This window comes from Eulemur rufifrons, chromosome 14 (genome assembly GCF_041146395.1).
Source record: "Eulemur rufifrons isolate Redbay chromosome 14, OSU_ERuf_1, whole genome shotgun sequence".
Taxonomy (NCBI): Eukaryota; Metazoa; Chordata; class Mammalia; order Primates; family Lemuridae; genus Eulemur; species Eulemur rufifrons.
In genome coordinates this window covers 26,121,677-26,144,555 of record NC_090996.1, presented here as the reverse complement: position 1 = coordinate 26,144,555, position 22,879 = coordinate 26,121,677, and the positions used below count along the sequence as shown (strand labels likewise).

Genomic DNA, 22,879 nt, shown 5'->3' with positions numbered 1-22,879 from the left:
ACCAGAGCTCCTTGGAGAAGTCATTGTTTTCACAGCTGAGTCAGGGAAAATACAAGATGAGCCTGGACTATCTTGTAATGCTAGAAAGTAATGAAGTGTTCAGAAAATGATGGGAGCTTGTTCAAAGGACACAGGAGCCAAGCCAAAGGAGCTCCAATGGCCAAAGGTGGTACAACTTGAGCAACAAAATAAATAAGAATACTAGATTGTAATCTGTAAAATAAAATAAATATAGCTGAGTCCATACTCACATACATAAAATGTGATTAAACAGAGAAAAGAGAAAGCTCTCAGTCATAGAAGAACTGCAAGAACAAAATTAGAAAGAGAGGGGAACATAAACTCGCCATTAGAATATCACAGTAACAACCGACGCAGACAAGATCCACTGACAGATGCTAACATTAGCTGGCAAAAGTTTGAGGAAAAACAGGATTCTCATGGTTTCAAAGTATCTTCCCAATATATTTTATTAACTACAAAGGAGAAATAGTAACTTCACAGAACACAAATCCAGCAGACATCACTTCAACCAAGCGACCAAGGTCAACATCATGAACTGTCATTCCCGTGGTATTCTTGCCAAAACCATATATTCAGTTTAATCATGAGAAAGTATCAGACAAATCCCAACTGAGAGACATTTGACTAACAATCAATACTTGTCAAAAGTATCCAGGTTATGAAGAAAGACTGTTACAGTCTGCAGGAGACCAAGGAGAAATAAATGAATGCAATGTGGGATTCTGGATAGAATCATGAAGAGAAAAAGGACTTAGTGGAAAAACTGGTGAAATTAAAATAAGGTCTTCAGTTTATCTCATAATTTTATACCATTGTTAATTTCTTGGTTCTGATAACTGTACAATGATTCTGTAAGATGTTAACATTAAGGGTAGATGGGTTAGGGATATATGGAAACTGCACTATTTTAGCAACTTTTTTGTGAGTATAAAGTTAGTATAAAATAAAGTTTTTAAAAACCATAGAAAACAGATTTACTAACTGGAAAAAAATCTGGTGTGATATAAATAAGAGTATTTACTGTTTACTGGCTTTGCAGAGATAAACTATATTAATATTTTTAAGGTGACTTATAAATTTCAAACATCTGAATCACTAATAAATAGAGCTTTCTTCATGGTATGCTTTGGGATATTAACTACCCAATGGTCAGCAACATACCAAGAATTATTCTGCAGAAGAAAGATGTCAGAGAAGAGCAAACAGAGGTAGAGTAAGCTAAGGTATCTGAATTTGTACAAGGCAAACAAATGTCCCAATCTTGGAAAAGCTAACTAAACTATCATGATGGCTACAAGAAAGCTCAAAGCCAACTGATGTCGCAGGTCTCTGCATTTTAGGGATGGCTTCAGTCAAACTAACCACTTATCTGAAGTCTGCTGGCTAAGTGTGTACAACATGAGGAAATGTAACCAGAAGCTCATCTCTGCTTTTCTGGGTACCTGTGACCTCAGCCGCTGCTGAAGAGGCTCATATCTTTGCTCCTTTCCAGGTTCATTCAACTTTCTATTCCACTCCGATAACCTCAATTCAGCGAGAAAGTTTCTGGTGAGCCAACCTTCTTCTTTTATGAGAGTCTATAACCTCTGTTTATCCCCAAACAAGGACAGGGTGTTCCTCCCCTCCAGCACCCCTGTGTTTACAAGCCTGCCCCTGGTAGGTAGATGGCCATGGAACTGAGAGGGTCTCTGTGGCCTTAAAGCTTCCCTGAAGCAATGCTTGGCATCTAAGGAACAAGATGATTCCTTCTCCCAGGGCCAAATGCTCAAGGAAAAGTAAGTCTCAGACTTGAGGCAATTAGCATTGAAGCAGGCTGTCTGCCTAAAACCACCAGCAACATGACCCAGTTCACCTATGCAAAATGTGGATGCCTCTTTTCAGAAAGGATTCACGAAGCAAGGAAAAACGTCGGTCATACCTATCATAGAGCCAATATATTTTAAAAACTTATCAAATATTATTAATGCTATTAGACATAAGATTCAATAATATTTATTCAGAATTCAACATCCTTTGGATTCTTCTACTTAGAGAACAAAATACCTTCAGTTACATATCTGATTGTTTCTCCCCTTACTCCTAAATTTCTTTTTCAACTGATTACTGGTTTTGAGAATAAACATTAGTTTCATGGAGCCATATAAGGACATCATAGTATAATACTCCTATGCATTTTACAAGCAAGGCTTTCTGAAAAATGGTTTGAATATAATACAACAATTATGATGTCTCTCATCAAGTGCTTATTATAACAACAATCTATCTTGATGAAGTTCTAACTTCCTCCTCCATACTAGGTAAACATTCTAAAGTAGAGCAAATGTTCCCAGTCATCTTATCGGGGGGGAAAATAATTTTTTGAATCGAAATTAGAGCAAATGATTCATCTGCAATGATAATTAGATATTTCACCTTAAATATTACATTCAGCGATCTAGCTAAAAAGAAAAAGTGGTTCACTTACCGAATTAGCAATAGCATGAATGACTCTAGAAAATCCAACAGCATCATTCAGTTCTTCCTAATTAAAAAGAAAAAAAAAAGCCCACTATTGATGTGCACATACTCCTTAATTGAATGGACTAAAAAAATAGCCAAGAAAACACAAAAAAAAAACAGAAATTTTGTATCAAGTTAGATAGCTTTAGTTTCATGGACTTTGCTTTGCACCTACCATCCCAAACAACTGCATCTAAAATGATCTATGACACTCCTATACCGTTTTAGAAAGTAGAATAAGTAACTGGGAAATTACACATTCGTTACTGAAATAACAGTGCTGAGGATTTACCCATTATTTCACAAAATTGGTTGAAATTTCCAAATCTATCAAGGTGTCTTAAAAACACACACTTTAAAAAGTTGCCACCTGCTGGCTAAACTCAATAATGCATGTCCATGGAAACCCAGCAGCTGACAGATCAAGTATTCCCATAATTCCTGACCTTTTTCTTTGACAAATGCATTTTTTTACAATATTTTTAGAGCACAGCTCTCTGAGACTCATCCCCACTCACCTTCTTCTCTCTTATTTTCTTTTGAACAGTGTGTAAATAGACTCAACATCTCTCCTATCTTGAAAACCCTTCCTTAGTTCTTAGCTGCATCTAACTACCACCCCTTCTCCTCATCTCAAGACAGCTGATTGCTTGAAAGACTTCTCTCCACGCACCAACTCCCAGGTGCTCCCAGCCCTCTGCCCTCTGGCTTCACCCTCACTGAAGTGGCACACCTCCTTAGAACTAATCCTAAGGCTAACAAGGATGTAGAGAAATGGAACCCTTGTGTACTTTTGGTGGGAATGTAAAATGGTGCAGCTGCTAAGGAAAACAGCAATGGATGTTCCTCAAGAAAAGAATTACCGTATCATCTAGCAATTCCACTTCTAAGTACATGCACTCAAAAGAACTGAAATTAGGGATTTCAGGTATGTGCACACCCACATTCATAGCACCCATGGAGATGGATGGTAGTGATGATGTGCACAACAAATGTGAATGTACTTGATGCCACTGAACTGTACACTTGCAAATATTAACAGTTAGGATGATAAATTTTGTTATATGTATTTCACAATCAAAGATTTAAAGTATATTTTTAAAACAGCAACAAACAACTCCCAAGGCTAAATCAAACAGCCCTATTTCTATCCTCACCCTTGCCTCTCGAGAGCATCTGACATTGTGGACCACCCCTTTCTTCAAACACTCTCTTCCCTTGGCTGTGTGTCACAATAATCTCCTGGTACTTTTTTTCTACTTTTGCCTATCTTTAAATGCTGGTGTCCTCAGGATTCTACTCTAGGTCCTTTCCTCATTCCTCACACACTGTGTGTGCTTAGATCCTGTCCTGATAACTCTGCAATGACAATCATGTGTAGCTCTCACCTTTCTCCTGTGCTCAAGATTGACAAATCTGCTGACAGGACATCCACCCTTGGAGGTCCAAAAGACACCTAAAACCTCATCAGGTCAAAAATAAAAGGTAACATCTACTTCCACTGCAGGGAACAGTCTCGCCATGGTGTCCTGGAGACCTTGCACATTTCCAAACAGGCCACACACGTAACGCCTACTCTGCGCCTTGGCCACAGACCTGTGTGTCTTGGTAGATGGCCTCAGGAGGAAAGGGTGGGAGGCAGAGGAGTGTACGGAGCTGCTATGAGGCCATCTCCCACCCACTTCACTAGCACTCCTGGGAGGCTGTCATAGGTTCTGAGGAGCTGTGGGGCTTTCTGCCTCGCTCCCTGAGAAACAGCTACAGTCTAGAACTGGTTCCCTAGTAATGGGATTTCCCACAACTCAAGTTGCAGTCGTCTGGCCCCTCTTGTTTCTGTGTTGTTCTTTTTGGTATGTAGGACAAGGACCACAGGCAGCTGACATCTTCTGCTAATCTTCCTTTCTCTGTGTGGGTAATGAGCTCTTTAAATCTGAAAGTGGCTCATTGCATCTTTACTGGCTGAGGCAGTCAGGAGTGGCCCTGCCTTACATATCTGTGAGCTTGACATCCATCCACACCCAAACCCCCTCATGCCTCCTCCACCCCTTCCCTCATCAATGTCACTACAGCCAACCCCATCTAAGTGAACTGGCCACAGTCTACCCAGCCGTGCCAGCTGGCTTGAGTGTCCTCCTTCCTCTCCCTTCACCTTCCACACCCACATACAATCACAGATTCCACAGATTCTACCTTCCAAATATCTCCAGATTCTATCCGCACTGCTACTAACTATCCTATTCCAGGTCACCACTATCTCCCAGCTGAACTGGCCTCCTGCCTCCAAGTCTTACTCGCAAGAATCCATTCTTCAAACAGCAACCAGGGGGATAATGTTCCAACAATGCAAATATGAGCATGTCATCCTAATCTGTCAGATCACACGCTCTGAACTTTGTTTTAGGAAAACTAGCAATTAACTGTAAAGTTAGACGTGGCAGTATTAGGTATTGGGCAGTGAGGCCAGTGACATATAAGCTAAATGATAATTAAGAATATTCCCTTCGAGACTGCTTTACCCAAGTGGGCACTGGTCAACCATGACATGAGATTTACTGGCTATGCCTAATGCCAAAACTTAACTTCTCCTTATTCTAGTCTAGGTTTTTTGTTTGTTTGTTTTTTACCAATTCAATTCTTCCATGGTAGAAAATTATTCATTAAATTGAATCCAACACATACACTAGAAATACAGAGACAGGAATGAATCAGTATCTATGTTCCACATCTCACTCAAAGGAAATTTACATAGCCCAATTACCTGTTCTTTAGCATGTTTCTCCTGCTCTCTTCTTTTGCGTTCTTCTTCATCTACTTTGCTGATAACTATATATCGCTCCTTCTAAAAGACATAAAGCAGATATACAATTTTCTGGAAGCAACTTGACCCAAAAAAATTCAGAATTCTGCTACCAATATAAGTTATAATTTTTATCACTGCAAGCCTTTCACGGACCAAACACAACATAAAGTATTTTGAAATGCCAACAAAAGCTAAGTTGATGCATTACAAACCAAAATTTTGCCTGTTTCCATGACATTTTCCCATGGTTTATTAAATCAACCTAACAGACATCAGTTAAAAATATCAACAGACTGTGAGAAAAAGACATTTTCTATGACAAATACTAAAAAGTTATGCTGCATTTGAACACAAATTTCTAAATAACTAGTTCTAAAGTAAAATTTCTATATATTTTAACAGCATAAGAAAAAAACCTGGACTTTCAGGTAATGTGCCATACAACTACGGCTTTCTCATATATTGCATTCTGTGACCATTAAACACAACTCAAAACTTGCTATGTCAAAGTTTGAGATTTATCTTCCAGCAAGATTGTTTTTAACTTATTTAATCTCTATATTGATATCTGACTTATGAGCAACAACCAAATTCTAAAACTCAAAAGTTCTGCAAAAGGAACCCACCACTAACCACCCGTCATGCAACACGGTTCTATCAGTGCACCCGGGGAATACATGAAAATGGCGATGTTTATGTTTATGACCCACATTCTAATTTAATTTTACCTGACCACATAACACAAAGCCATTTTGTTCAGGCATAGCACTACAGCTTTCTGCCATAGTAAAACTTAAGAACTAAAATTCGCATACTTTCAAGTTTACAAAGCACGTTCACTTCCATTTACCCATGGGGTTATCATAAAAAAGCTATGAGATAGGTATAAATCATCATTATTATGCTCAGCCCCAAGGAAAATGAGGTTCAGAGAGGTTAAGTGACTTGCCCACGGTCACCCAGCTTACAAGTAGCAGAGCCAAGGTGTAAATTCTGACCTTCAACACATAGATATATTATTGGCTGTTTAATGTTAGTCCTGGATAATTCTTGGGGTTACCTTTTCAGTTTCTAAAGTCTCAACATGAATGCCTTTGGGATACCTAAAGAAAAGAAGGAAAATATGGTATCAGTAGATGAGTCACTGACAGCTAAAACCCAAAGTATTTAAAAAGCAACTATCTAGCTATAAACTAAGTGAAATAAGTTTTATTAAATATGAAATAATTATCACTACAATGAAGACGTTATAGTAAGCCTATTTCAGTTGCTAAATGGTACCCTAAACACATAGGAATGTATCTAATTTCAAATTAAATTTTTAACGACTTGGACATTTTCTAAAATGTCTTGTATCTCATAATACAGTCAACTCATTACCACACAGTCAAATCTTGCTTCCAAATTTAATGTCTATTTCCTAAGTGAAATTTTGAATTTTTAGATCGCAGGGGGCATATGAAGGGGAGGTTTGAGATGGCCATCTTTGCTGTAATTTGGCATGGTACTTTGCATCAGCCAAGAAGGAGAGGGATCTGGAAGGCACCTGGAGTAAGGTGCGAGGATAACATGACAGCAAAAGAGTCTGGGAAAACTCAACAATGGCCTTGTCCTCTTCTGTTCAAAGTATATTCCCCGTACAAATGTATCAGTGGACTCCAACAGAAGAACAAGGACCTTTAAGGCAAATGCAAATGTCCATCTGTCTAATGCCACATTCAATTTTTAAGTTAGAGACCCACTTGCAAATACAACGAAACAAAGGGAAACATCCTGGGAAAAACATACATACAAAATTTTGGATGTTATTTCAGGGGATTCACAGATCTCCTGAAATCCATCCAAAGTCTAACCCCAAGTTAAGAACCTCTGCTTTAGAAAAAGCATTCACCTGAGTATCTCCTCGGTCTTAAAACCAAATCTTTATCATACACCTCCAAAGAACAAACAATATATATCTGGAGCTTAATGGATGAGGCCAATGTGATAATTAAAAGAAATTTTACAAGGCTTTAAAGCATCTATTAAAAAGCAATAAAGAAAAATAAATTAAGTGGACATTAAACTTAAGAAAGTACAGGGCATTTGATATGGTCAAATCACCAAGAACTGCAGTGTTTCAAAAAGGAAATGAGAGCTAAGAGATCATATTTAGTTTTTAAATCCTGGGTCCATCACAGAGCTCTCACATGCTACATAAATACTTACTTCCAGCTCAAAGTCTGATAAATTAGTTTTCTTTGGAACCTATAAAAAGAAAAGAAAAGGTATTAATTTTGGCTCATTAAAAGTAAACCCTGGCCGGGCACGGTGGCTCACGCCTGTAATCCTAGCACTCTGGAAGGCCGAGGCGGGAGGATCGCTTGAGGTCAGGAGTTCGAGACCAGCCTGAGCAAGAGCGAGACCCCCCGTCTCTACTAAAAATAGAAAGACATGATCTGGACAGCTAAAAATATATATAGAAAAAAATTAGCCAGGCATGGTGGCACATGCCTTTAGTCCCAGCTACTTGGGAGGCTGAGGCAGAAGGATTGCTTGAACCCTGGAGTTTGAGGTTGCTGTGAGCTAGGCTGACGCCACGGCACTCTAGCCCGGGCAACAAAGCGAGACTCTGTCTCAAAAAAAAAAAAAAAAAAAAAGTAAACCCAAACTTACCAAGCATTGGTGAGGAAAGATTTAATTTTAAAAAGAGACTTCATTAGAACTGACAGGTAATACACAAATGTAAATGGGCAGGATGAGCTGGGTATAGTGGTGTATGCCTGTAATCCTAGTACTTTGGGAAGCTGAGGTGGGAGGATGGCTTAAGGCCAGGAGTTTGAGACCAGCCTGAGCAACAGAGAGACCCTGTCTCTACAAATGACAGAAAACTGATCCAGGTGTAGTGGTGCACACCTGTAGTCCCAGCTACTCGGGAAGCTGAGGCAAGAGGACTGCTTGAACCCAGGAGTTAGCGTTTGCAGTGAGCTATATTGAGGCCACTGCACTCCAGTCTGGGTGACAAAGTGAGATCTTATCTCACCAAAAAAAGAAAGAAAAGAAAAGAAAATAGGCAGATGTCTGAGGTAGGAGGATTCCTCATTACTTGTCTTTTCAAAACTTTCTTTAATATTATTATATTGCTTTTACAGAACAGGTAGAAGTTCTTGTCTAATCAAAATATTACTTCCTGCGGCTGCATAAAGAGCGTTTAAAGTAGACAGATGCATTAAAACACTCTCGTGAAGCTCATCAGAAAGTAAAAGCAAAAAAAAAGATGTTCAAGTTCCTGACTCTTTAAAATGCTGATTTTTTTTTTTTTTTTTTTTTACTGCAAAGAGAACTTAAAAAAATAGAAGTAGACTCGCAGTGAATTCTTATCTTCTGAACCCTTCATGTATTAAGCACTCCTCAAAGCCAAAGGAATTATGCCATTCTTGGGCATAGCTTAAAGTCAAAGTGGCACAGCTTGTCTCCCCACCAGGTACAGGACAAAGCATTCATTCAGCGTCTCAATATACAATCACCCTCACTGTGTAATGCCAAAATTAGTGCTTAAATCTTGAGAACATACCTATAATAAAAAGACTATTTATAAAGGCGTTTTTAAAAGACCAAATGCATCAAATGCCAGAAATCATCTCCCTTTCCAAAAAAAGACACGTGAAAACGTTCAGGACAACTAACCCGGTACATGGCTCTAAATCCAAATTCTTGCTTTCTTCACTTTGTAATAAATCTTCTATTTTCTCTCTGAGGAATTAGAATAGACCAGGACCATCAGTACTTTTAGGGAATAAAGTCATCAACCAACAGAATAATCATACCCAAAAGCAGTCTAAATATAAGAACATATGATGACAATGTAATTCTACCAAATCATGCCATAATTTTTTAGCTCAAAAGACTTTTTTAAAAATGCTTTATTTTGGATATTCTTTGGGGAGGGATTAATGTTATTAATGAATTAGTGACAACTTCTCAAGGATTCGTCAATACAAGTGATTTAATTTCTTACTTTTCTAGTAAAGCAGTTACACTGACAACTAAATTAAGCAAGACCAGGTACTCTTCCAATGGCAGATCTACTTGTCAGAAACTTCACTGAGAGAGAAATAAACGTGGACAGGTTGCAGTCTGGATGGGTCTGATCCACTCCTCTGCCTTCAGGGAGACTGGACAGTGGCTGTCAGGCCTTCAGCGCTTGCAGGTCTGCCCACTCGCTGAGTGACATGTAGCAAGTCCAAGTACAATACATGGAATTCTATTTACAATTTGCTGCTGTTACACAAATTCAGATATGCCACAATTAAATCCTGCACTCACAACATACTACGGATGTGTACCACAGGTCTGAAACACACATGTTAGTCCCACCCCAGTACACACTGTGAAAGGCACATTTGGTTTTAGTTTAGGAACTTACACCACTTGGTCAATAAACTTCTTCTGATCCTCAGGAATCGTCACAGGACATTTTGAAGTGTTAGGAGATACATATGCTAGAGCTCCTGCACCATTGGCCTGTGAACGTTTTTCATCATACTGCTCTCTTAACTGTCTTTCTTCTTCCTGATTTAAATATGGAATTCCTAAACATAATTTTAAAAAGAATGCATTAGCAGAAAAAACTGTTTAAAATTAAAAAAAAAAAATCTTTTAACATACCAAAGAGTCTAAATTACTCAGGAAAGACTTACTATATTTACCTATATCTAAAAAACTCAACAGAGAAGGGAAGTGATTTTGAAATGTGTTTGTACATTCATTCAATCATCGTTCTTTCAACAGATAATTTACTCGGGGCTTTCATTTTATTAGGCACTAGGGAACTAACAGTGAACAAACAGATGCATCCTGCTCTGTAGTGAAGGGAACTACTTGTGACAAGGTGATCAGAAAAGGATTCTGTGAGGGAGAACTGGAAGGTTGAGAATGAGTCAGATATGGAGAGAACTAGGGGAGGAGTACGTCAGGCGGGAAACAAGTATAAATGCCCACAGGATGGAAATGGCCTGGACTACGGCAGGAACAGCAAGAAAGCTGGTGTGGCCAGACACAGTGAGCAAAAGGGGAATGGCATGACATCAGAATGGAAAGAGAACAGAGCAAGATTACGTCGGCCCTTACTGCCCACGGTAAGAAATTTATTTTACTCTATGAGCAAACAGACACCATTACAAAGATTTAAGCAAGATTAATACATTATCAGCTTCATGTCTGAAAGCTCATGTCAACTACTGTGAGAATGGAACTGGGGAGACCAGCTAGGAGCAAGTCTCCAGGCAAGAGAAGAGACAGGCCAGATCAGGTCAGCAAATTTTTCTTAACGCTTTAGATAATAAATGCTTTAGGCTTGTGGGCCACAAGGGGATCTGTCGCAATACTCAACCCTGCCACTGTAGCACAAAGCAGTCATTCACAACATGCACATGTGTGGGCACAGCTGTGTTCCAATAAAATTTTACTACATAATAGGTAGCCAGCCGTAGGCCACTATTTGAGACCTTGACTTAGACAACTGAGATGGCAGGATACATGAGGAGAGTGATTTTCGCGATAGAAGCAATAAAATTTACTGATATAATAGGGGTGAGGAATAAAGACAAAGGCACAATCAAGAAGGACACCTAGCTATTTGGTTTAAGCAACTGGGAAGCTGGTAGGGCCAGTAACTGAGGTAAGGAAAACTAGCAGGAGAATAGATTTGGGAGCCTAAGGGGTGGAAATCCAAAGCTATCTTTGGACATATTAAATCATCTAAGGATATGCACATACACAGTTGCAGATATAAGCCTACAGCTCAAGGGAAAGGTGTTGAGATAAAAAAATTAGTTATCATTGGGATATGAGTAGTATTAAAAGCCATGGGACACCAAGGAATTTGTACGAAGAATGAAATTAGAAAACCACCATCTGTCAAACTGTTTGAAACAAGAATCATCAATGGATGCTAAAACTAACTGGCAAAAAAAAGTGATCCAAGTTAACATCACCAGTAACAGGGCCAATCAATATCACACGCCTCCCAATATGACGCACTGAGAAGGACATGCTCTCTCATCTATGGTATTCCCGCCAAAAATGAGTTAAGTCCATAGGGACAGGTTTGAGGAAACATCAGATAAGGCCAAACAGATGAGCATTCTACAAAATAACTAACCTCCACATTCAAAAATGTAAAGCTATTAAAAAACAAAAATGGACCGAGAAGCAGTTCTAGATTTAGAAAGAGTAAAGAAACAACAACTAAATGCAATATGTGATCCTGGATTGCATCTGGACCAGGGGAACATTTTTTTCTCTCTTGCTGTAAGTGGCAAAACTTACATAAGGTTTGTAAATTAGGTAACAGTACTGTAGCAGAGATTGTCCTTGTTTTTAGCAAATATACACAAGTAGGTGGGGGAAAAGAGATGGCAGACGCAACTTAATCTAAAATGGTTCAGAGGCCGGGCGTGGTGGCTCACGCCTGTAATCCTAGCACTCTGGGAGGCCGAGGTGGGCGGATCGTTTGAGCTCAGGAGTTCGAGACCAGCCTGAGCAAGAGCGAGACCCCATCTCTACTAAAAATAGAAAGAAATTATATGGACAACTAAAAATATATATAGAAAAAATTAGCCGGGCATGGTGGTGCATGCCTGTAGTCCCAGCTACTCGGGAGGCTGAGACAGGAGGATCGCTTGAGCTCAGGAGTTTGAGGTTGCTGTGAGCTAGGCTGACGCCACGGCACTCACTCTAGCCTGGGCAACAGAGTGAGACTGTCTCAAAAAAAAAAAAAATAAAATAAAATGGTTCAGAGAAAAAAAAGGATGATGTATGCATATAAAGATGACAAGGCCAAAGATGACAAATGCAGTACACTGCTAGCATTTGGAGAACTGGAGGGAAGGTCTGCACAAACTCTTTGTGGTATTTTTTTGCAACACTTATGTAAGTCTGAAATTATTTCAAAATAAAAATTTAAAGGTGAGTATGGTGGCTCACACCTGTAATCCCAGCACTTTGGGAGGCCGAGGTGGGAGGATGATCTGAGGCCAAGAGTTCAAGACCAGCCTAGAAAACAGAGTGAGACCCCATCTCTACAAAAAAGAAAAAAATTAGCCAGGCGTGGTGGCAGGTGACTGCAGTCCCAGCTACCTGGGAGGCTGAGGCAGAAGGATCGCATAAGCCCAGGAGTTTGAGGTTGCAGTGAGCTATGATGATGACACTGTACTCTACCCAGGCAACAGAGCAAGACTTTGCCTTCAGAAAAAAAGAAATCATAATGATAAAATAGACCCATGGAATACATGAGACCAGCTCAAGAAAATAATATTTAGAAGCTGGCAAGATAAGAAAGACCCAATCAGGACATGGAGAGCCACGAGTGAGGCAGGAAGAAAACCAGAAGCACAAAATGTGCTGGAAGCCAGGAGGGAGAAACCAACTGGGCTGAATTCTGCCAAAAAGTAGAGCAAGATGAGGACAAGGAGGGATGCGCTGGTTTGAGATCCTGGTGAAGGCAGCCAGCACGGCATCAGCAGAGGGGTATGGAAGGTAGCCCAGCTGGAGCAGGGTGAAGAAAACACTGGAAGGGAAGAAGAAGAAACGGTGAAAGCACGCCACTTGATCAAGGCACTTGCCCTGAGTGGGAGCATCACTCGGTAGAAAGGGGAAGGGATATGGAATCCAGTGAAAGGGTTTGGTTTGTACTTGGTTTGGGTTATTGTAGGAGATATTCGTACAGGCGCATTTAGCCTTCTAGTGCCTCTCGTGAAGCCTACAGACTCCTCCCTCAGAACAATGTTTTTAAATGCATAAAATATAAAAGATTATAAAGCAAGGTAATTATCTTAAAGTAGTTATAAAAGAGTAATTTTAAATACCTGTGATACAGTATATCAGCTTCTTGATCAACACATTAAATGACAAGATCTGGTGGTAAGTACAATAACTACGATAATTTCAAAGTACTGATGAACATAAAAATATTCAAGATATGTGTAACAACTAGAACGTCATTTGGACCGGGCGCGGTGGCTCACGCCTGTAATCCTAGCACTCTGGGAGGCCGAGGTGGGTGGATCGCTCGAGGTCAGGAGTTCGAGACCAGCCTGAGCAAGAGCGAGACCCCGTCTCTACTAAAAATAGAAAGACATTATATGGACAACTAAAAATCTATAAAGAAAAAATTAGCCGGGCATAGTGGCGCATGCCTGTAGTCCCAGCTACTCGGGAGGCTGAGGCAGTAGGATCGCTTAAGCCGAGGAGTCTGAGGTTGCTGTGAGCTAAGCCGATGCCACGGCACTCACTCTAGACTGGGCAACAAAGTGAGACTCTGTCTCAACAACAACAAAAAAAAAACGTCATTTGAAGATCCCCGGGATTTCCGCTGTCATGGTCCCAGATACTGCTCACTATTGCTGGGGTTATTGCCTACATTCATAATGGAAGAAACTGCTAAATTTCACTTCAAGGTTAGAAAAAATACAGACATAAATGTTTTCCCTCCCAAGTTCACAGACTCCTGAATTCTACCTATGGGGAGTAGAAAACGGTGCCTGTGGACTGGGTTAAGAAGTCCTGTACTTGCAGCACGTTTATAAAGGTTGATGGCTATCATCTAGTAGAGAAAGGAAAATAATAATTCAGGAAAAAGAGGGGCAAACTGATAGAGCTCGTGCCTAACAAGGTAGACAGACTAGCCTTTGACAGCTACACAGACTGTTCTTCCACTGCAACGGAAGGAGGCAAAAAAGTGAGGTTCAGACTTAGGACAGACTTCTGGATCTAGTCGTAAGAATACAAAACCCTTCTTCTCTGCTGGCTTCCATTTTCATTGGAGAGACATGGGCATGACCGGGGTAGGGCACTTGGAGAAATCAGTGGTTAAAAAAGACATCTTAGAGAGTCAGAAAGGTCATCCTAGGTCAGAAACGTAAGATTTTTTAGCACAACTGAGTGCTTATTTGGAGCTTATGCCCATGAACTTAGAGTGACAAATTAGCTCAGGTGTGTCATGTTTTCCAGTAATATTCAGATGCTCAGAAACAGAGAAGGTGGATGGTCAGATTCCACCATGGTTGGGACTTTGCTAGGCAAGTACTACGGAGGGAGAGAGAAGCAAGGGAAGGAAGGATAGTGAGGAACCGTGTGGATAAGAAAGAAAGTCAAGGTACAAGAGGGGAAGGTAGTCAGCAGACTGCTGACACGAGGTACTAGAGTAAGTGAACAAGAAGGGGAAGAGGCAATGCTCTCAAAGAGAGAAACACCGCAGATGGTAAATGAGACGTGCAGTTAGTGACAAGGCCCACAATGCCGCCAAGGGTGTGGAGGATTAAAGGGAGACAGAAGCAAAGACAGTGGACTGCCTGGCCAAGGACCGACAGAGCATTTGCTGTCATCCTTGTGGATGCTGGAGTCTCCCAGAACGAGGACAGCGGTGGGAATGGAGAGAATGACAATGAGCCAAAGCCAAGGCTGCCTGTGAAGTCAGCAAAGAGAAGGTGGTAGAGCTGGGTGACACACCCCTGAGAAAAACGGTGGCTCCTGTGAAGAGGGAATTCAGGTGCTTTGGAAGCGGCATGGAGAAACAAGGAAACCTAGTATAGCGTGGCCAGAGACGGAGAAGAGTGATAGGTAAAACCACCTGCCTTGGAGAAGGCTGCTGGGGGGAAGAGTAACAAGAGGAGTCACCTGGTCCACTTTTGGACAAGGAAGTCAAAGAACTTCACAGAAGACTGCCAAAAGAAAGGAGTGCGGCATTTACAGAGCCTGAATGGAAAGATTTGATAACAAAGAGAAATGAGGGTCTAGATCAGATTTAGAGAATGGCAACAACAGCATGGGGATAAGTCTTGGTAATAATCAGTGGCCTGAGAGTCCTGATTCAGTTGTGACTAAAACATTCCAAGGTTTGTGACTATAAAATAATGAGAATGAGGCATACTCCAGTTTGGCTCTTTCTCTTCTTTGATGAAAATAAAACCAACAAGTTATTAATGATAATTCTTGACCAAATCCCAAGGACATTACTTCCCAAGTAATGTCTCAAGTAATTTAGAAGGTTTATCAACTGTAAAATAAGTCAGATATAGTCTTACCATTGCGAAAAACTTTATTAAAATCAAATCCCTGGCTTGCTAGAAAGTCAATGCTGGAGCTCTGAAACAAGAATAAACAGAACATACATTTCAGGGATGTTAGTGGCAGATACGTGAAAAGAAGCAGAGAAGTAACTCAGGTAGGTAAACAAGGCAATCAGGCAAGGAAGCGACATGCCAAAGGTCAGAAGACAAGGGATTTCTGCTCCACAAATGATCCGTTCGTTTACTTAAAGTATCTGGGCTCTTCTTCTTTTGTTGTGTGTGTGTGTGTGTGTGTGTGCGTGTATGTGTGTTTTGTTTTTAAGACAGGGTCTCGCTGTCACCCCAGCTAGAGTGCGGTAGTGTCATCACAGCTCACAGCAACCTCAAACTCCTGGGCTCAAGTGATCCTACTGCCTCAGCTTCCCAAGTACCTGGGACTACGGGCACATGCCACAACATCTGGCTAATTTTTTTCTTTTTTGTAGAGATGGGGTCTCACTCTTGCTCAAGCTGGTCTCGAACTCCTGACCTCAAGCAAACCTCCCACCTCAGCCTCTCAAAGTGTTAGGATTATAGGAATGAGTCACTACATCTGGCCCCAAAATCCCAATTGGATGTTCATAATGTCCAAGATCAAGAAAGAAAAGTTCCTAGTAACAAGCCTTACTGAATAAACATATCTCAAACCCAGGATGAGCAGAAACATATAAGTAAATTTAAATAAAAATCTCAAGTAAACAATACTACAGGTAGTAAACAAGTATGGCAAAATCATAAAGTTCTTACTCAAATTGACTAAAAAGAGGCAGTATTACTGTAGCTACTTTTATTCTTGGGTTAAGTCAGAACACCAGCAGGCTACACACCTGAACCACTTTAATCTGGTCCCTTTACTGAGCTGTACTTTGACATTATACCATCAGTGTAGATCAAGGGACATATGCCAAACTTTCCCACTAAACTCATCACGGTGTTTACTTCAGAGATGCGATTGGAAACAAGGTGTTCTATAGTCATGATTTTTTACATTCAAAGGGTGAATGTTGTGAGGTCTCTATTCTGGGAAAAGCTATATTAATACTAATCCTGAGCCCTTGATTATTTCAATCCTATGGACCACAGAACTGACTATGTGTTTCCCTCTTCTTTGCTGCTAGGAAGCTCAGAGACAAACAACTGAGACTTTCTTTGGCATAAATTCGGTGTTCTATTCATACCATAGTAATCTCATTTGTCTTGTCTTTCAATTTCTCATTTACTTATTTTTTTAATTGTACGATAAAAGGTAAATATAGTATGTATCTTTTGTTAGCCAACACAAATCCTTTTTTAAACATGGTGGGATAAAAAAGACAATCATACCATAATAGGCACATACACACACAAACTGGGATACATGCAAATCATTTCCATCAAGTTCAGGTTTTCTATACTTTAAACAAGCAACTTTCCCCCACCCCCACTTCCTTTCTTACACTATCCTAAACCAAGACTCAATGTCTTTTGACTTGGTCTACCAGCCTCCTGTCTACCGCTCCTGAATATTCTTACAATTATGCCCACCTAAAAATTTCACCTCTGACAGAGGCACCAAAAGATAGACTGTGAAAAGACATTTCTGTCCTTGTACTAGTCTCCAAAACACCCTACTTTCCCTTATCCCATTAAATCTAGAGTCAAAGATTCATCTATTCCTTCTTTGAAGCAATTTATTTTCTAATCAAACAATACTCTTCGAGTTGTACAATGTGAATGCATTTAAAACCACTGAACTATACATTTAAACTGGGCACAGCGGCTCATCTCTGTAATCCCAGAACTTTGGGAGGCCAAGGCAGGAGGATAACTTGAGGCCAGGAGTTCAAGATCAGCCTGAGCAACACAGCAAGATCCTGTCTCTACAAAAAAATAAAAATAAAAAAATTAGCTGGCTATGGTGGCACGTACCTGTAGCCCAGCTACTCAGGAGGCTAAGGCAGGAAGATTACTTGAGCACAGGAGTTAGAAGTTATAGTGAGCTATGACTGCACCACTGCACTCCAGCCTAGGTGACAAAGCAAGACCCTGTCTCTACAAAAAATTTTAATAAATTTTAAAGAATGGTAAATTTTATGTTATGTATATTTTACTACAATGTGAAAAAAAAAACCTTTGAACTAACTAACCCTATTTGTGGTTTACTATCCAATACCTTTGATTTGTCCTAAATGTAACATTTTCAAGATTCAAGAGATAAGCACAGGTATTTGGGAGGACAATTTGAGGCATTTATCAAAATTTTAAATGTACATGTCCTATGACTCAACAATGCCCCTTCTAGGAAGTCTATCCTGTAGAAAAATTCCTATATATACAAAAAGATATAGTGCACACGGATGTTGATTGCAGCATTATTGATAACCATTGGAAAGCCTCTAAATTCCAACTAAGAAAATGACTAAACAATTATACGTATCTATATTACAAACTACAAAGACATTCTGTGGAATGGCAATACAAGTTACATAAAATTTGAATATTAGGATTCTATTTATAATAACGAAAAATGCTAATATTGTGTGTGTGTACAGATACATAGGTATACATATACACAAAAGCTAGAAAATGGAGTGAAATGGGCAGGAAGTTGCATGGGAAAAGGTCGTCAGAAAAGAAACTCATCTGTTACTCTATATACAGCAGTAATGTTTTGATTTTTCACAACCATATATGTACCACCTTCCATGAATTTTACAGATGTTCAGCCAAAAAAAGGAAGAGGAAGAAAAGAAAAAGGAGAAACAAAAGCTATGTAAATGCACTGCTACTCTGCCTGCCATTCTATTCAATGAGAACATTCCCTGGGTTTACGTGTGGTTCTGCCAGCCCATCTCTCCACATCCCATCTAGCACGTGAGCATCTCACTGTGTATACAGATACTTATTTTTCAAAGAACAAATTAAGTTGCTTTACCCTCAAATCCTACATGTTTTAAGGGTGACAAGAGCTTTCTGAGAGTGACCTGAAACAATGTTGACCCCATGACTCTAGAACCTAACTCCCTTGTGAGATGGCAACTCTGCTGCAATAACAGAATTCTAAATAAAACAAAAAACACCTTAAATAAGAGACAGAAGGAAAAAAATCTAAAGATACATTTACCGTATCCATACAATTCACAAGGTTAGCATCTAAACCTTTTCTCTGCCTTTGCTTTTCCAGACTAGAACATCCCCCGGTCAAAGCCAGGGAACCCACTTTTCAAGTAATTATCTGTTCCTGGTACTGCTAGAAAACTATATCCACACAAATTTCCAAACTGAGCCTACTCAAAAATATTTCTCAATGAAAATGTACAAATATTGGTTGATTGGTAAAGAGCTGTTGACTGACTGCAGGGTGAAAGAAATGTCAACTATGGTTTACTTGCTAACTTAAGAAAATGGCTACAAGATTGAAATTACCTTTACCTTTTCTCTTCTGCACCCAGGCATAACTCTCAATTTCATTTGTTTATATCCTGCCTTATTTCAGAAAAAATTTGACATGACTCAATCACTTAAAAGCCTACCCTCCAGGCTTTCATAATTGCATTACCACTTATTTGCAAGAGAAAAGAAAGATGGCAAGACTCAAATGGACTTGTGTTGCTACTGAGAGAGAAGACAGGAAGCAAGATTATTAGGTAGAAAAGATTACACTATCTTTAATCACATACCCATCCATACACTCATACCACTTATTAACCTTCTCCTTATCCATTACAACAGATAATCAAGAGGGCAGAAAGGGAAAACTGATACTTACTGAGTGTCTACCACTCAGTGTTATCAGCTACAACAACCCTGGAGTGAATATTCTAAGGGGCAAGCTCCCTGCATCCTTATCTTGGCCAAAAAGTAAGCCCTCTCCTCCTCAAGATGAAACAATCATTGTTTTCTATCTTCCCTTTCCTAATTGGGGAGCTTGGGAAAAGGAACTGAGTGTAGCAGTTTAGCCCCTTCTGGGCTCTCTCTTTTTGGATAGGATACACATATACTCTGCTCTTCCTGTATATAAAGCTCTACCCTTGGAATGGGTGCATGGAGAACAGGATAGGGAGAAGCCTGTAAGACCTGATATGTAAGCTGAATTTGGGGGTAAGGTATTAAAAATCCCAAATACAGTTAGAAAGTCATGTTCTCAAATTCAGCTTTATTAACAATAAAGCTCATGTGCCAATTTCCATCTGTCTTGGCATCTTATTCCTTATTCTGAAGCAAAGGGTAAGATTACAGTGTCATTAATTTATAATCCCAAAAACAAAGGTCAGAGAGGTATAATGATTTGCCCAAAGCCCAAAATTAGTGGTAGAATCAAACTGTAAAGGGAATTCAGATTCCATACTTCCACGCTGCCTTGTCGGCAATCCACAAAAGCTCAATTATGCTACTAACCTGACAAACAAACTTGACATCTGGTGATGATCTATTGAAGGGTTTTGGGAAAACATAGAAGTTAAATGACTTCATTATATACCTGGGAAAATAAAATAAAAGGAGACTTAGGGGGTTACATCATGCCACAACAAAAGAATTCCCACCATTTGTCAGAACAACCTACTTTGAATCTGTGTAGTCATACTTAAAAGTGCAAAGGCCAAACTGAAACAGCAAAAAGTCCATGGAATGCTGGAAAAGGGAAATAAAACATCTGTCACGATAGTGCAGCATATTCGACGTGAGCAAAAGTATTCTCAAACAAGCGAGCCTTCTGAATTACTCAACTTGACTTTGGCAAAATGCTTCCAAGTAGAACCGATTACAGATTATGTATCAGAAGCGTTATTAATTTATATACATTTCTTAATATTTTTTCCCAATCAAGTACCTATCCATCATCCAGAGTATCATATCAGGCCTATTTTCCAAGTGATTAAAATAGTCACATCTTATTTCCTATAAATCAAATCAACATTGAAAACACTAAACTTTTCCCAAAACGTTTTCCAGCAAACAATTATTTTTGCTGTTTTAAATATCACTAAAATATCACTTTGTGGCTGGGTCTGAGAAGAAGTGCTGCACTTAGAAAACCTTAACGTGCAAGTTTAATAATTAAATTTCTCTATAATTTAAAATAGGGAAGACCAACATGAGAAAGAAAAAAATTTTCCAGCATATCCACTTGCCTTTTTAAGCTTCTGATACCTTTCTTCAGGAGTGTCAAAACCATTTGTTAATGCAGTGACTGAAGGTCCATCACTGATACCTAGATGTTAACAAATAAAAGTTTTTAACTTACTAATAAATGCAAAAATGTCAACCATTCAATGCCTCCATAATTTCACATCGTGAATTAAGATTAATTGGAAGTGCTCCCGATCTCACTTTTTCAAAATTAGCATTAATTTCACTGGCCACCAAGCTAAACTCTCTAATAATGAATTTGGAGATGTGACTATTTCAACTTGAGAATGGGCAGTTCCAGTGTCTAAAATGGGATTTAGAGAAAAGTAATCATTTAAGAAAACAACCTATATGCTTGAATAAGGTTTGCTGCTTTCGAAAGGATTAATGCGTAATTAGACATCAATGAATCCTTAAGCATATTATTTCTAGAGTACCAATCTTAGTCAACAGCTTGGAGTAACAGCTATAAGACAAAGTATTTTCAAGGCCAAGAAAAAATTAGTTTTGGTGAAAACTCTTACCCTCCTAAGGAATTGACTCCAACTAGAAACTGCACACATAAAGCCAACGACCACATTTATCCCGACATGGATTCCTTTAAAAAGAGCTAGGACTTTTTAACATGTAAGATCACACAGCAAAAGTAACTATTTACACCAAAGAGAGTAAACTATTCATATTGATGTCAACAATTTAAAAATTAGTCTTTGCTCCCCCTCAAAAAAGGAAAAAGAAAAAACTCTGCAAATATAAGTTTTGATAAAGTATAACACACATTAACACACCTGCCTAGGTAGGCAATGAACACTTCCCCTAATGGATAAAGGAATATCCTCATTTACCTGGAAGAGTCTGACTCTAGCCAGTTACAAAAAGACAACTATTTAATGACTTCATGTATTTGGAGTCTAAAGTAGTCAAATTCATAAAGACAAATGGTGGTTGCCAGAGGCTTCAAGAGGGGAGGAGGAGAGAGTTCAATGTGTAAGAGTTTCAGTTTGGGAAGATGAAAAGCTCTACAGATGGATGGCGATGGCAGCACTGCAATGTGAGTGTATTAATGCCACTGAACTGTAAAACCACTTGAAAATGATTAAAATGGTAAATTTTATGCCATATATACTTTATCAGGAAGAAAAAAAAAAAACCCGACCCTGTTCCTCATGCTTTCCTCTATATACATGTCAAACTGTTCTAAGCAGCACCAAAACCATAATCTCTACCTGCAATCCTCAAAGAGCAATCACAAATCTATCTCATCTGTTCACCGCTTCCGTGCTTTTGAAACGTTTAAGGGGAAATGTTGAGACTTGTACAACCCGCCCAAGGCTACGAACAGCGAGGAGCCGCCATCAGGCATGAGAAGTTGGAGACTAGGGGACTGCAAAAGCCCTGGCTATGCACTGCTGGTGCTAGCCCCGAGCTTCCAAAAAAGGGATACCTGAAAACTCCCCATCGATGGCGAAGAAGTCTGCCTCCTCTATGGCCTGGTACACTTTGTGAAGATTACTCTTAAAATCTGCAGAGAAACCGAGAAGAGGCTCAGAACCAGTGGCCTGAGGCTGCCCACTGGCTCATAAGGGGAAAAGGGAAGGTGGGCCGAGGAGCTCCTGAGGCCAAAGGCCGGAGCGTGGAGTGGACAAGTCCCAGGGGTGTGCACCGGCCGCACGGGGTCAAGTCCCCGAGGGGTGCGTGGGCCAGAGCGGGACAAGTTCCGACGGGTGCAATGCCGGAAAGGGACAAGGCCCGGATGGTGCCCAGGCCGGACAAAGATAAGGCCCCTAAAGGTGCACGGTCCGCAGCGAGACAAGGCCCAAAGAGGCACACGAGCTTAAGCAGAGTCCAAAGCCCTGAGGCGCTGCCTCATCTCCCGGCACAGCCAAACAGGCCGGCCGCAGTCTGGGCCTAGCGGCCTGGGTGGAGGAGTGGGGACGCGGGAGGTGCACGGCGGACACGCACTGCTCCTGATTATCTCCATTCTGCAGAGTGGCCAGAACCCCGGCCCCGCCCGGGCCAGCCTCGGCCGTTCCACTCGCAGAGTTCCGCGGCGGCAGCGGACGCAGCAGCAGCGGACACGGCGGCAGCAACTTCCGGAAACAGCGCGCGCCCGCTGTGCTTGCGACAGCGTTTGCGTCAGCGTCGGGGGCGGGACCAAATCTGGGCTCCTTTCACTCCTCCCTGAGACAGAGGAGGGGCGTGGTTATCGAAGTGCCCAAGGCGTGGCCTAAGGTGTGCAGGTGTTCACTTTAGAAGAAATAAGCATGTCCTGACGTCAGTCGATCAGCAAATATTTACTGGGTTCCTATTATGTGCTGGCCATTCTGATAGGGCTAGGGATACAATGATGAACAGGAAG

At 40.3% G+C, this 22,879-nt stretch overlaps 1 protein-coding gene across 2 annotated transcripts in view; it reads right to left on the bottom strand.

Annotated features, from left to right (window-relative positions):
• The window catches only part of PARN (poly(A)-specific ribonuclease), a 130,242-nt gene extending 107,621 nt beyond the window's left edge, over positions 1 to 22,621 (bottom strand). Inside the window, exons 1-12 of one of the 2 annotated variants that reach the window (XM_069486094.1) lie at positions 22,483 to 22,620; positions 21,965 to 22,042; positions 20,523 to 20,602; positions 19,955 to 20,022; positions 19,789 to 19,870; positions 15,388 to 15,448; positions 9,729 to 9,894; positions 8,990 to 9,055; positions 7,532 to 7,570; positions 6,384 to 6,426; positions 5,282 to 5,362; positions 2,489 to 2,545 (exon numbers count right to left, since the gene is read on the bottom strand). In XM_069486094.1, the coding sequence (XP_069342195.1) occupies positions 2,489 to 2,545; positions 5,282 to 5,362; positions 6,384 to 6,426; positions 7,532 to 7,570; positions 8,990 to 9,055; positions 9,729 to 9,894; positions 15,388 to 15,448; positions 19,789 to 19,870; positions 19,955 to 20,022; positions 20,523 to 20,602; positions 21,965 to 22,042; positions 22,483 to 22,501 (840 nt within the window). In that variant the 5' untranslated portion in view covers positions 22,502 to 22,620. Of the gene's footprint in view, positions 1 to 2,488; positions 2,546 to 5,281; positions 5,363 to 6,383; positions 6,427 to 7,531; positions 7,571 to 8,989; positions 9,056 to 9,728; positions 9,895 to 15,387; positions 15,449 to 19,788; positions 19,871 to 19,954; positions 20,023 to 20,522; positions 20,603 to 21,964; positions 22,043 to 22,482 lie in introns of both variants that reach the window. The other variant, XM_069486095.1, reaches the window with a different exon arrangement.
• Between the last annotated feature and the right edge of the window lie 258 nt (positions 22,622 to 22,879).